Source organism: Macrosteles quadrilineatus, unplaced genomic scaffold, assembly GCF_028750875.1.
Source record: "Macrosteles quadrilineatus isolate MER2022 unplaced genomic scaffold, UCM_ALF_1.0 Scaffold_10__1_contigs__length_6754688, whole genome shotgun sequence".
NCBI lineage: Eukaryota > Metazoa > Arthropoda > Insecta > Hemiptera > Cicadellidae > Macrosteles > Macrosteles quadrilineatus.
In genome coordinates, this window is record NW_026542603.1 from 623,577 (window position 1) to 637,945 (window position 14,369).

At 33.4% G+C, this 14,369-nt stretch overlaps 1 protein-coding gene across 1 annotated transcript in view; it reads left to right on the forward strand.

Moving 5' to 3' along the window:
- The window catches only part of LOC129004657 (uncharacterized), a 124,448-nt gene extending 111,923 nt beyond the window's left edge, over nt 1-12,525 (forward strand). The window contains exons 12-17 of the mRNA XM_054433210.1: nt 1,104-1,332; nt 2,017-2,102; nt 8,512-8,641; nt 9,920-10,131; nt 11,299-11,395; nt 12,342-12,525. Of these exons, the coding sequence (XP_054289185.1) occupies nt 1,104-1,332; nt 2,017-2,102; nt 8,512-8,641; nt 9,920-10,131; nt 11,299-11,395; nt 12,342-12,525 (938 nt within the window). The remainder of the gene's footprint in view (nt 1-1,103; nt 1,333-2,016; nt 2,103-8,511; nt 8,642-9,919; nt 10,132-11,298; nt 11,396-12,341) is intronic.
- The last annotated feature ends 1,844 nt before the right edge of the window (nt 12,526-14,369 follow it).

Consider the following 14,369-nt stretch of genomic DNA (forward strand, 5'->3'; position numbering starts at 1 on the left):
GTTCTTGAGATTTTTTCAATATCTCTAACGGTTAAGGAGCTACGAGGACTTAAAGTTTTCATACAAAGTTGCATGAATTCTAAAGCATGTTTTAAAACAATGTTAGTTTTAAGTGTTGTTACTGTTAATACTTAACAATTTGTCCTCGTAGCTCCTTAACTATTAGAGATATTGAAAAAATGTCAAGAACAAAAATGTTTTATTTAAAAAAAACTGAGCAAGTTTCAAATTTAAAGTGAGGTGCTAAGTCCTGTAATTAAAATGTTAGCTATTGGATCACTTTAAAAAACTCACCCTGTATATATAAAAAAAAACACTTATTTTAGTGCAAATTATTACGCTACATTTTACGGCATTCTTAGAGGAATTGGCTAGAGAAATAAAAGGGGACACATCTCTGCAAAATAAAGAAAGAAGGAATGGAAACATAACTGAGAAAAGAGTTTTTGTGACCTCGTACACGTCTTTAAGATAACAAGACATGTAGTTTTACAATTCTTCCTTCTATTATTCCTATTAGGAAAAAGTAGTAGAATGGTAGATATAATATAACTTATGAAAAGTTCCCTCTAAGGGGACTTTTTACAGAGTAGTACAGCTTTATAGCTTTCCAACCTAATAAAATCAACGGTGCCGCTGGTTTACTATTACGCACCAACTCCAGTTATAAGGACAGGATAGCATCTCACTGTCCTCCAGTCATAAATTGATGACCTGTTTGTTTAAGGTTAGTTTATAATTAGACTTTATATCTTTTTCTTTTTCGAGGTTTACGATTTTCGTTGTTATTTCGTTGCCCAAGTATCCTCACTGATAAAAATGTTTGATTTTCAATTTCTTTTTTTACATAATTAGATTTTCGTTGGCAGTTTTCACGGCATGAAACACGTTTGTAGACCAGAAATAAATCATTTACAACATTTGAAGGAAATCATCGTATCCATTTAAAAAAAACTTTGTTTAAGCACCTACATAAAAGCGATGCATTGTTCATGTAAGAGTTTAGGATATAATCAAATCAATAGTGCTGACAGCTTTGTGTATGCTATTGACTGGCAATATTTTCTTTTTTACTGTCTAATCGAATAAGCCTCTTGTTACAGATAAAGCCACAGTGGATGAGGTAGAAGAGTTTCTTCAAGAAATATCTATGATGAAAAAAGTAGGCCACCATCCCAATATTGTGACGATGGTTGGTTGCTGTACCTTGACTCATCCATATTGTATGATCATGGAGTATGTACCTTGTGGTGACCTGCTTGCCTACCTTAGACAGCTGAGATCTCAACATGATAGATATCGTCAGCTACAACAGTTCAGTGTAGCAGCTGGGTGAGTTTCGTAGGCTAAAGCTGAAGGACTCCATGCATAGAGTTAAATAAGCGATTTGTAAACAAGTAGATTTTTTGGTTTGCCCAACGTTTGGGTTTGGATGCTGAATTAATTAAATACTTTAAGTGGCATGGTTCTATTGTTATAATTTGCATTTGGGCAAGAAGATACAGCAAACATCATTTATCTGGACTCACAAATATTAACTTCACTTAACCTAGACAGCCTTTTACGGCGATTAAAAAACTGTTATACACCTAGGCTGGGAACGCGCCACTGTAGACACACACAATGCTTACTTCAGTAGTTTGCTGTTTTCATGATTTTTAGTACATAATTAATTTTGTTTGGTAAAAGGTGTTTCGGAATATACAAAGGGCCAATTATATCAATCAACCAATTTAATGTTAATATTAAATTGTATAATTAATTTAATGATTTAATATTAATCAATGGTGGTACGAAACGGCCCCATAATATTAAGTCCTGCGTCCTCGATATCACTAATCTAACTCATGATTATATCTGAAGACCGAGATTTGACCTTCGAACCATATTATGTAGGTTTAGTTCATTTTATTTTAATTCCACAAGCTTAAACCCAATGTTAGGCAGGATTCATGAGGGTTTACTATGAATTAATACTGAATCAGTATCATAATATGGTCGTATGTTGATTTCCAGGAGTTCTGTATCTTCAGATTGTTCCTATATCACACCTCTTCCTCCGCCTAGCTGTGCGTCCAGTGTTCAGCCTTCCACACGTTGTAGTAAGCAAACAATATTATTATTAGCATTAATTTAGGATAGGTCATTGACAGGAAAGAAATTGACTACAATACACACATTCGCACATTATCACGCAATAACGGCTGAACATATTTCAACCGAACATACAAAGGTTTTTTCTAGAAACTGTGGGAAGGTTTATGAAGACACAGATTTAGTTTAACAAGTACTTAGGTTTGCTGCAAGAGGGAGGGTAAAATTGTTTTTTTATGGATAATCCCCCAGTAATAAATAATAAATGAATTTTCCAGTTTTGATCAAAATATTTTCATAAACAAGCAAACTACAACAGTTGACTTACTCTACATAAGAACATGGGAATTTACAATTTAAAATGTTTTGGAATTTTATCCGCAACCATTAGGCACATGCTAACGCTTCAATATACTAAATTATTTTTTTTAAGCTCTACAAAACAGTTTGGAAAGAAATTGCTAAATTTTATGTTTTTTTGGGCCAAAAATGGGAAAACCCAATTTTTACCCCATAACACCCTCCATAAACTCATGCTGGTTTGCGATCTCATTCAAGTTTACCCTGCCTTACACCTTCAAACTAAATTTGATCAAAATCTGGCAAAAATTACTCAAGTTATCGTACGGATGGACACATTTGAACGAATGGTGTTTTTAGCCTCTGGGGACATCATATTGAAAAAAGTAAATCGGTCCCGGGCCTAGGTGTTACTATGAGACCTACGGTAATAGCTACTTCCCTATAGGAAAATTCGCTAACAGAATGACATATTTAAACTGTCCTCTTATTCAGCATGTTTTGTCAATGTATTAATACTCCACCAAAAACGTTCGCTTTGACTATGCAAAACATCATTTGTGATATAATTAGTAAAACAAACTCTGACCATTTGAGGTTGGGCTTGAGCAACATTGAGTTCGCTAGTTTGTAGATTTACTCGAGTCGTTTCCTGTTCCTGTTAAACCACCAGATCTAGTAAATATCGAACGAAACTGTAATCTTTGTACATGAAACATACACATTTACCACCACAGTTCATTTGTTCTATCCACTTGTAATTAAAAAATTATTACTAAATCGTTTATTTATTAGTAGTACGTTTGACATCTTGAGTGATTCGTTGCCGACAATGCTTTATGTTTATGTGCATTTTGAAAATCAAGCGAGGGGATTCCCACAATCTTCTTTGTGGCAAAGTAAGATTGAACACACAATAGTTAAGCTCCTTTCATCCCCTACAAGGTTGAAATGTTATCTAAGGGATGAAAGGACTCAGTGTAGGATTTTAACCTCAGTTTGACTTAAACCGTAGGCTCGTTGAGTGCCAGCTTAATGTATTGAGCATTTCAATTGACATATAATATAATATTCAATTGATATAGTTCTTTGGAAATTCAAAAGGATGTTATGAAAAATTAGTAAAATGATATTTAAAATTATAGTTAGGTATCTGAGGGGTTATTGTTATTTTCTAGCAATTAAAATATCGCCAATTGAATCCTACTAGTCAGTAGTTATTATTGGTTTTGAAACTGGACCCGGCTCAGCTGTGTTTCATCATTGGGATTTTAATAAATGGTACTGTACTGAATATAAAATCAGCTGTTGTTATTCAGTAACAACAGCTGATTTTATATTCAGTACAGTACCATTGAGGTGTGCTATGGGATGTATTTGCAAATTATGATTTGAATAAAACTAGGTGGTGTTCGCAGAGCGTCCTAGGTGGCGTCCACACAATTGAGCGGAGCTATCAGGGCATTATTTTATTATTCATTGGCACTCACCACCAAGCTTCATTATTATCTTTACCTACAATTTGAAATCGAGACATTATTTGTGTAGAGAAAATTATTATGGAAATTTTAATGAAGTGATTGTTGATCAAAATTGCTTTTCATTGTCCCAAGTGAACGGAAGTATAAAACTCAGTTGTGTCATTGTATGTATTTTCAAAGACCTGCATTTACATTTTAAGCTTACAACCACTGGGGTGGTATATGAATTTTTCCCCTTGTGATACAGTTTCGTGATAACACAGAATTCAACCAAAATAGTTTCGGCTTCTACCATTTTGGTGACTGATTAGTGCATACACGTTTACCTGTAAGAGATGGTAAGTTTATAAATGGAAACACGAAAGGCATTTCCTTATATCTGACACCCTTAGAACTAAAAGAAATAAAATAATAAACCAATTTCGTAGATTAAACTAGTTAGTAGATTAATTATCATGAACTAAATTAAACGTTGATTATCGACTTTTTCATGTGTTGATGTGTCCAGTCAGAACTTTTGCAATAGTCTCTTGTCGTTCCTTGGGAAAGCCTGGCTTGATAAATAACCCACCCATCGGTCGATCGTGGCTCTAACGTAATACGGGTTTCATCGAAACCAATTTATCACCACAATATGCTCCTATAAAAAACTCAAATAAGATTTCTTATAGAAGTCTTGGAGAGTGCTGTTCAATTATGTCGTATTTATATAATGTGAATCGTAAGGAAAGTAGCTTAAACTTTTCTCTACAGCATTGACATGTTTAGTTTTCAAGATAAAACGACTGTAACACTGCTAATTAAACAGTAAATATTAACTCGTTTAGTAGGCGATAAATTATGAATAAGGTTCAACCTGAAACAAAAATGTTAATAGCATGCTGAAATAATGCTGTACATAACAAGATTATTAACAGCATGAATATTAGAACAGTAACGGCATTGCTCATAAACATAAAATGATGTCACTTGTCCGAAAATAAACAATTTTCTATTATTATTGGTTGGAACTGTCAAAAAACGTTAAAACCATATTATTTTAATGCTATTAGTATAAGGTTCGAGCGAGTGACGTATTTTGTTTATGTTAATGATCCATACAGTTTCTGTTATAATATCCGTGATTAACTGTTACAATAATTTATCAGCGTTTCCTGATGTAGGCCTACTAAATTTAAGTACAGTTGATTTTATTCCTTTGTTTACGTGTAAAATGCTGCTTCGATAAGGATTACATTGAAACTTTGAGACCCCGTGGGGCAAACCTGTGAGTAGCTTTGCTGTGAGAACTTTGGCACTCACCTCCTCTTCATCACCATGCAAATGTTGAAAATGATTGATCAGCCGTCTAGGAGGCGTTTGCGTATTACGAAATGCACAAGAGTCGTTGTATAAGAGCTTCATTCACTTAGTTCAATAAATATATACAGAGTGGTCATAAATTATTAGACACATTTTAAGATTATTTGAACAAATCATCAAGCATCTTAGAAACATTGAAATGGTTTCATAGCAAATCTAAAGCAGTTTTTTTGCAGTAACTGCAAAAAGTAATTATAAAAATGTCAGTAATTATAAAAAGTGTTATACAGTAACAAGTCTATAAAAATGATCTAAACTCTGAGTTTAAGCTGTTTTCTTTTTAATGACTTGTGTTGTGATATAATCATAGTCAGCTGGCCAACAATATACCTTTCTACACCAGCCGTGTATTTATTTGACGAATCAAACATTAAACTGGCCTCAGTATCAAAATGATTATTGTGCAGGAAAAATCGAAGTGTGTTCTTTAGTTTCATGAAGCCGGTTTGGTTTCATGAAGCAGGTTTGGTTTCATAACTGTTCGAAGAAGGCTCATTTAGGTTAGAGTATGGATGTAATTCTCCGAGTAACAATTCTATAAAACGGTGGTAGAGGTTGTTTGAACGAACGGAAAATGTCTAACATATATGCCAAGTTTAAAAGGTCTTCAACTTAGAAGAAAACATAACTTACAATAACAGTTTTAGTGATTTTTATAGACTTCTCATAACAACTTTTTATAATTACTGAAATTTGTTTAATACTTTTTATTGTAGTTAGTGTATAAATCTGCTTTGAATTTGCTTTTTAATTAAATAATACCCATGTTTCTAACTTGCTTGATTATTTATCTATTTAATCGTGAAATGTGTCAAATAATATATCACAATATATAGCCCATATATATATATATATATATATATATATATATATATATATATATATATTAATAGAATGTTTTTTTTTCTCTCAGATGATATTTGATTTAGTAGCCTAATTGAAGGGAAAATGAAAATACTGTATGACCCAAATGTTGATTATTTTTATTAAAAGAAAGACTTTGATCTTGAAAACAAAATTACGTTCACTCCGCCACAAAATAACTTGTGTGTGGGAGTGGCACATCATTACATACAAGACGATTTTATATTAGATTGCAAGCCAAACATAATTGAAATCTAATGTGTTTAGAAGAATTTTTATATGGGAATCCTACCCAAAGGAAAGTTAAGGGCAATTAAACTGTATTAAATCTTTGTGTACTATAATTAATATCAAAACTAATTCAAAAAAATCTGAATAGTTTACGAAATTATACCATGAAGATCATTTAGAAATACAAGTTCTTTATGCTTTGACATAAATCTTATACAGGGTGTTTCGAAACTCTCTCCCGAAACTCCGTGGGCATGTTCCTTGGGTCAAAAACAAACGAAAAATATCATATAAACATATTATGTCCTGTCCCAGTTCATTTTCCGTCTGTCAGTGTGTATGTATTTTTTACATAACTTCCCATACATAACTTTGAAACCACCATAGGTACTACCTTTAAACTTTGTACGTGAATAGGACTAATAGGACTAACTAATAGGACTTTGACTAATAGGAACTAAATCTTTTGGAAAGCATCAAGTTTCTACCTTGTATAATTTCAAAATGGCGGCCATTTTTACTTTTCAAAGCTTAATAACTCAAAACCCATAGGATTTATAAAAATGTTACAAGCAACAAAATTTAATGAAATGTAATTGACTTTACAGAAATAAATAATTTGTAAAGGGTCATAGCAAAAATAACGGAGAAAATTTCATTTTTATAAAAGTGATACCTGCTAAATTATTAAATTTGCCCAAATATTTAGTTTAAATTTTAGAAAATTTTATTGCTCTCCGTTATTTGTGTTACATATAACCCTATTAAAATTGCACATTTCTGTAAAGTTAATTAATATAAATTCCCGTCCTTTTTGTCATTTGTAAATATTTTATAAATCCTGCGGTTTTTGAGTTATTAAGCTTTCAAAGATTAAAATGGCCGCCTTTCGAAATTATACAAGGCATAAACTTGGTGCTTTGCAAAATAATAGTTCTTATTAGTCATCATATACGTAACAAGTTTGAAGTTGGTACCTCTAGTGGTTCCAAAGCTATATGAAGTTATGTAAAAATAGGGCGAGATAGGGCATATTTTTATGTGAAATATACAATTTTTACCTAAGGAACATGACCATGGAGTTACGGTAGAAAGTATCGTAACACCCTGTATATACGATTAGGTTTAAACTCATAATGTGGAGCAATAGTTAGATTAAGCCATCAAGTCATTAGTTTGATAAGCCTCCCATGTGACTTTGAAGTAATTTAATAATTTTTGAGCAAATATGGTTAGTTCAAATACATCTATTATTCAAGTAAACTATTGCGGTGTCTTGATCAAGAGTATTAAGTTGTTTTGTAAAAGGGGTTAAACATTAAATACGAAAAGAAAAGTACGGTGTTGGTAAATCAGACCCAAATCTTTCTCGACAGATCACGAAGCCATTGTTGTAGCTTAATCGTTCAACAGGCTTTGTAAGTCCGGTTGCAGTCTGTTGAATGTTTCGGGATAATCCTTTGTGACACAACGAGTCTTATTTGATGACCATGATAAAACTTTAAAGGACGTTGAAGGGAATTTGATCGTAAATGAACTCAGATTTGAAACTTAAATATGCGGTTTTGACAAAAAGCAGAATAAAATCCTTAGATTTTCCTTCATTGCGAATATGATTTTACCGTAGTCCTCACAGTATTCTATTAGACCTGCGGGAACTGAACATAGGATCGATTAAATTGTATGTTTGATGACCCCAGAAGCCAAGCAAATCATCATCCTTTGAAACTCATATCTATACGTATTTTTTATTTGATAAAAATCACGACATTTTTTGTCTGTAATGAAATGTTTAGGTGTGTTTACATAACCCCAAACTAAAGTATCATGTTGTAAATAAATACATCAATATATATTAGATAAAGCCGAGTCTTTGTGTCAAAATAATGACCGTCCAGCAATACGGAATAGAGCTAAAATTAATCATCCCCAAACAGGTCAGTGACCCTTTGGATTAATCTAAATTGAACCTACCTATCCTTGATAAATTGGCGTTAAGGTAGGAGGCCTGGCTTAAGAAACACCTGTCATTGCCAGGAACAAATCTCCACAAGGAACCTTCACGCCATTCTACATTTATCCTTATATTTTTCTCGGTTAAAACAAGCACAGTGGCTTCTCAATATAATTTGATAGGATGATATTCTAAAGGCTTAAAGATCATTTACTTTGTGACTAGGTGCTATGAGCAGTATCGCTGTGGACGGGATTACACTAGAGGTAGTGCTTGATCCCAGGGAACTGCACAGCTTCGCCTCTCAGATAGCCAGAGGAATGTCCTACTTGGAAGCTAAACAAATCACTCATAGGTATATTAGTAATAATCAAATGTTTTCTGTAGTTACAATTTAGTACGATTGTATCTGTAGTTTATATACAGAGTGTTCTGAAACTCGCCATCAATATTTTAGGGAATTGTTCCTGAGAAATGGGTGAATGTGAAACATATCTAAATATCGTATTAAAATTTTTCGGAAGTCCTTAGTTACTCAAACAGCCGCCATTTTGTTGTTCACTTATTTATTTATTTTTCTAAAATGTGGTTAAAGATACGAAATTGAAACGTTGTACCACAATTTATGACAAAGCATAAAAACAAAGTCAAATCTATAAAAATTATGACACATTTTTAAAATCATAAAACAAAATGTCATCAAAATGGTTAAAGTTTTTGTAAAATCAACGGTTATTGAGCTATTTCAGAAACAAAATATTAACTAAAAAAAAAAAAAATAAATACAAATACAATTAAATTGAAACGATACAATTTTAATGAATTTGAACAATTGTCATAACTTTTTTGTAGCTTTGTATACTTGTCATAAATGTTTGTGCAAAGTTTAAATTTAATATCTTTAACCAATTAAAAAAAAATACTATGTGAAAAAAATGGTGGCTATTTGAGTAACTAAGGACTTCCAGGCTATTTAAATACGATATTTGTATATGTTTGTTACTCAGGAGCAATGCCCTAAAATATTGGTAGAGAGATCCGGGACACTCTGTATGTAACAGAGAGCTTGTTGAATCTTCTTAATAGAAAACAACAACGTAAAAATCATTTAACTAATTCCTATGGTAGAGTTGTAGCTAGTTTTAGAAATAAAATAAAATTGAATTGAATTTAGGCTTCCATAAATAGTGCAGCTATCATGTAATGATTTGCGTTATACATAAATTATTTAACCTTACCAAACTGAACGATAGTTATATCGTATAGATATAATTGACAACAAGAAAATGTTTAATTATTCGTTGGCTCTCCACCCTGCGGATCTTCTCTGGCGATATCTATTCTATCTTACTCAATGGTTAACAATTAGAAAGTAATGATACTCACTTCTACATGACCAATACACTAATGTTTAACTCTTCCAGTACATTTGTAATAAGTCTACTGGAAATAAACATGTCTTCTGTCAAAGCAAATTTGAAAAAAATAGTTTTGTATTTACAAATACATTTAATTGATAAATTCTAGTTTTTACGTTAAAATTTTCTACTCGAGTTTTCCCGGTTAAGAATTAACTTCGAATCATGTGCTAACAAAGCAGAGAGTAAAAAAAGTAACAAAACAATTGTTTCAGAGACCTGGCTGCCAGGAACATTCTGATAGACGAGAGGAAAACTCTCAAGATCTCCGACTTCGGCTTGTCCAGGTCGGGCATCTACGTCAACACCAAAAGACGCAAAGTACCTCTGCGCTGGTTGTCTGTTGAAGCAATGAGGGACAGTCTCTACTCCAGCAAGAGTGATGTTTGGGCATTTGGTGTTGTCCTCTGGGAGATTGGCACACTGGGTAAGTACAGGTAGGGGAAGACTCTCAACATGGAGTTGCTTAACAATGGGTAAGTACAGGTAGAGACAGACTCTCAACAGGGAGTTGCTTAACTAGGTATGTATCGGTAGAGACAGACTCTCAACACGGAGTTGCTTAACACTAGGTAAGTATAGATAGTGACATACTCTCAACAGGGAGTTTCTTTACACTGGGTATGTATCGGTAGAGGCAGACTCTCAACATGGAGTTGCTTAACTAGGTATGTATCGGTAGAGACAGACTCTCAACAGGGAGTTGCTTAACACTGGGTAAGTACAGGTAGAGGCAGACTCTCAACATGGAGTTGCTTAACACTTGGTATGTATCGGTAGAGACAGACTCTCAACATGGAGTTGCTTAACAATGGGTATGACTAGAGTTGCTGACCTCATTTACTGAGAGAATGAGAGAAGAATAATTATAAGTGAGGGAAAAGTCATACATATAGACTTTCATGTAAGAGAGGGGCTAGGAATAGTGACATTTTGGCGTTGTCTGATCACTGGGTTAATGTAGAAAAGACGCAGTCTAGTGAGAGCGAGAGTGACGCCTGGATCATTTAGCGTTTTCCTGCGGGATTTATCAAAATTGAACCACTACACTGTAAAAGTACACTATAACATTTTAGAGGAGATAAGTCTGGATGTCCTTACCTTCACTAAGATGTAAATGCACACTGTCTCGTTCTATGACTGTGCACAATGAACCTGTACAGTGCAGTGAGTAGGTTTACCACAAAAATGGATGTAAAAGTAGTTATGTCAATGAAGTATTTTCATTTTGAATCAACTTCCCTCGTGAACATTTTACAGATTATTAAAGATATAATGTTTAACGAACTGTCTTGTTTGACGAACACCCACCTCATTTAATAACTTATGAAATGTAATTTTAACACTTTGATAAGTATTTAGTGAAAATCTTAGTAGTTCTTAACCACTATTCTCAGTGAAATTTCGTGCTTATTTAAAGTAAATTTATGTCTCGACTTAATGTCGTAAGTTTCACAGCGCTAAACCACAGTGTGACACGTGACTAAACTAGAATCTAGAATATGATGTTCATCGAGACAACTTTCTTGGTGTGTAGTTTCCTAAAATTCTTGACATTTCACAGCTTGCCTTGTTTACCATTGTTTTGTTACAGGAGGTTTTCCATACCCTACCGTGTCAGACCACGAGCTTTTAGCGTTTCTTCTTTCTGGGAAAAGGCTTGAGAAACCGGACAACATCTCCGACGAATTGTAAGGGTTTTTAGAATATGATAGCTCCGATAGTATGAATTTAATTAAGAATGCCAGAAGTAAAAGATAAAACAGTAGTGAAGGTTTGAGTAACAATATATAGCAGGCAACACAAGAATCTTGTATTTTTGGGTTAAAGTTTTGAGGCTATTATTATTATTACCAATTGAGATGGGGGCGTTAGTTTTATATGTCGATGGGCGCTGCATAGGAGCGTATTTTAACCCAAATATGAGTGAAGAATGAGTGTAGCAAGAGGTGTTATGATCCGCGTAGCTTTGTTACTGACTAAGATCAGCTGTTTCTTTAGCCCATTTAGCCCAATGACCAGGGATAGCTGGGTCCAGTTTTGATGGTCCTTTAAAATACACAGACTTTTCTCAGGATTGGACCGGCAACCCTTTGATTGTTAGGCGAGCACTATGGCGAGTTGACGTCATTTCAGGGAGTATTGCGGACATTGTCCAGTACAGATAGTTAAACACAGTTCTCATGTTGTTTTGGGTCCTTAGTTTGATATTGTGCTCGACTAGAAAGTACCCAAAACTAACAAGAATCTCACACAAAATCAGGAACTTTTTTACTTGAACCTTAATCTTTTTCAGAAGTGTCCAATGTTAACGTCAACTCTCCATTTGCATAATTTTTCAATCATGAATTTTCTTGCTTGGTCCGACTGTTGTATTTAGATTGGTTTGTCTTTTGTGATTTTCCAGCTTTAACCCAGTCAGTGCAGTAATATTGACTTAGGTTCTGTCCCACCTAAAGAAGAGGTCAAACCTATATTTCAAAACGTGTTGAGAAATTTGTCTTTGACAAAATAGTGATGAAAAGCTCAACAACTTTTAAACTGAAGTGCTTGTGTATTTTCTTAACGGGTTCCCTCTTAGTGTTTATTTCACTGTAGTATCATTTACTCCACATCTCAAATGACTTGTTAATCCAGATATTCGCTGATGGAGGTTTGCTGGAGTCAGTCCGCAGACGACCGACCTTCATTCAAGGAGATCGTGTTCCAGCTAGACTCCAGTCCCCGGAAATCTGTCTATGTTGACTTCCTCCCAAACCAACAACTTCCGCCTACTGAACAGGTCTCCGCTCCATCCACATCTACACCCTCTGTTAAATAACTTTCAATTTTTATATATGTTGATAATAAATGTTTTATAATTCCTAAAGTGTCGTTGGTTTACCCTATCATGGTACATCTCTAGCGTGGTTATTGTTTCGAAGGATTGTGAATGAAACGGGTACCAAGCCAAATACAGTGAGTATAAGAGAAAAAATAACTTAACAAAGAACTACAGAAAGCTAAATTTATATGAAATATACAATAGCAAATAATTTAAAAAGCTTGTTGGCAAAATTAATTTGAGCAAAAACAATTGGGAATGAGCTAGAAACAATACAAACACTATAAAAAGGTAAAATTATATTTTAAACTCAAATATATTCATTCTGCTGTTGTATACTAATTAAAGACGGTTAGTGTACAGACAGGATTGTTACAGTGTTTAAAGTTTTCATTGTTAAAATTTGGTAAACAAATGTCATCAACTTTTTTACACTGACAAAGGAAGAAATATTTATTTTATTGCCTTTGATTTTCGCCACGAACATTTATCATCAAGACTAAACTTGCTCGTCGTAACTATTAGACAAGTATCTTCAAAATGGCGGTGGTGGTTTACCCCAAAGTGGATTACAACAATAATTGAGTTAGGATTATTACACTCCAGAGCTATATCAGAAATGGAAATTATTGTTCTGATTTCTGTAGATAGCTCTGTAACTATCCAAATACATATCTCCTTGTAGCATAGATTCTATTTCGAAATACAAGGAAAGTTTGTCCAATTTAGTACCAGCTTTTTAAAGTTATGGAACTCGGGTTAAAATAAATAACTTAGGATTAGTTCAAAAATTAAGAACATTTTGAAAAATTTGTATTTAAGGTTATAATATAAAAAAGATAAAGCATGATTTGTAAGGTGAGTGCACCAGTGAATTACCGTTCCGTATAAAATATCATGTCCCAGCTTTTTATTTTGCTTAATTTATCACAAACTGTTAAAAACTAATTTGGTGCCTGATTGGAATCTACCCTATCACTGGTTCAAAAAGAAAGTGTCAATCATCCTGGTGTGCCACAAAAGGTTGACTGCCATTTTAGTCTAGTACAATCAAGGTTGACTGTATTTGTCATGGTTTTTGAATATTAATGGCAACTGCAATATACAGGGCGGAACGAAGTTAGTGTTAAACATTATTATGTGTTAAACTACTTAGTATTGACAAAATGGCACTAATTTAGATTTCCATACCCTCACAGGTAAGGAATAGCAGACAGATTAATATTGTTTCAAACTATTTGTATTTGCCATATTGTATGGCCATATATAAAATGGCCATAAGTGCACTTAAGATTTTTTTTATTAAAACTTTATTGTTATTTTGAAAATGCTCATTAAATTTCCAATAGCAATAGCACAGGCTCTTTGAGATGAAACATCTGAATAAGCCTTTATTCTGCAACGGAAGTTTAAATTTGTGATTTTTGAGAAAAATAGAAAAAACCTATACATAAGTATTTCTACGTTAAACTGGACTATAGAGAGTATACAATTTTACTAAAAACTTCTTTACTTCATAACCTTTCAAATGATGTACAACAACCTACTAGTTCATTGCTTTTTCATTCTTAAAGTTAGGAGTTTCTCTTGAAAAACACGGAATGGCCAAAATCGCATTACTTTAAAATAACATATATTTGCTTGAATAATATGGCAATAGCCGCTTTACAAATAATAAATCTAAATTAGTGCCATTTTGTCACCAATACAGTTAAACACATAAAATCTTTTACACTACTAACACTAACTTCTTCCACACTGTATTGTAATATGTAAAGGTACAATTCTTTACTCATTCCAAGGTCGAAACCCTGACCATTAGACGTTTAAACAACCGGCCA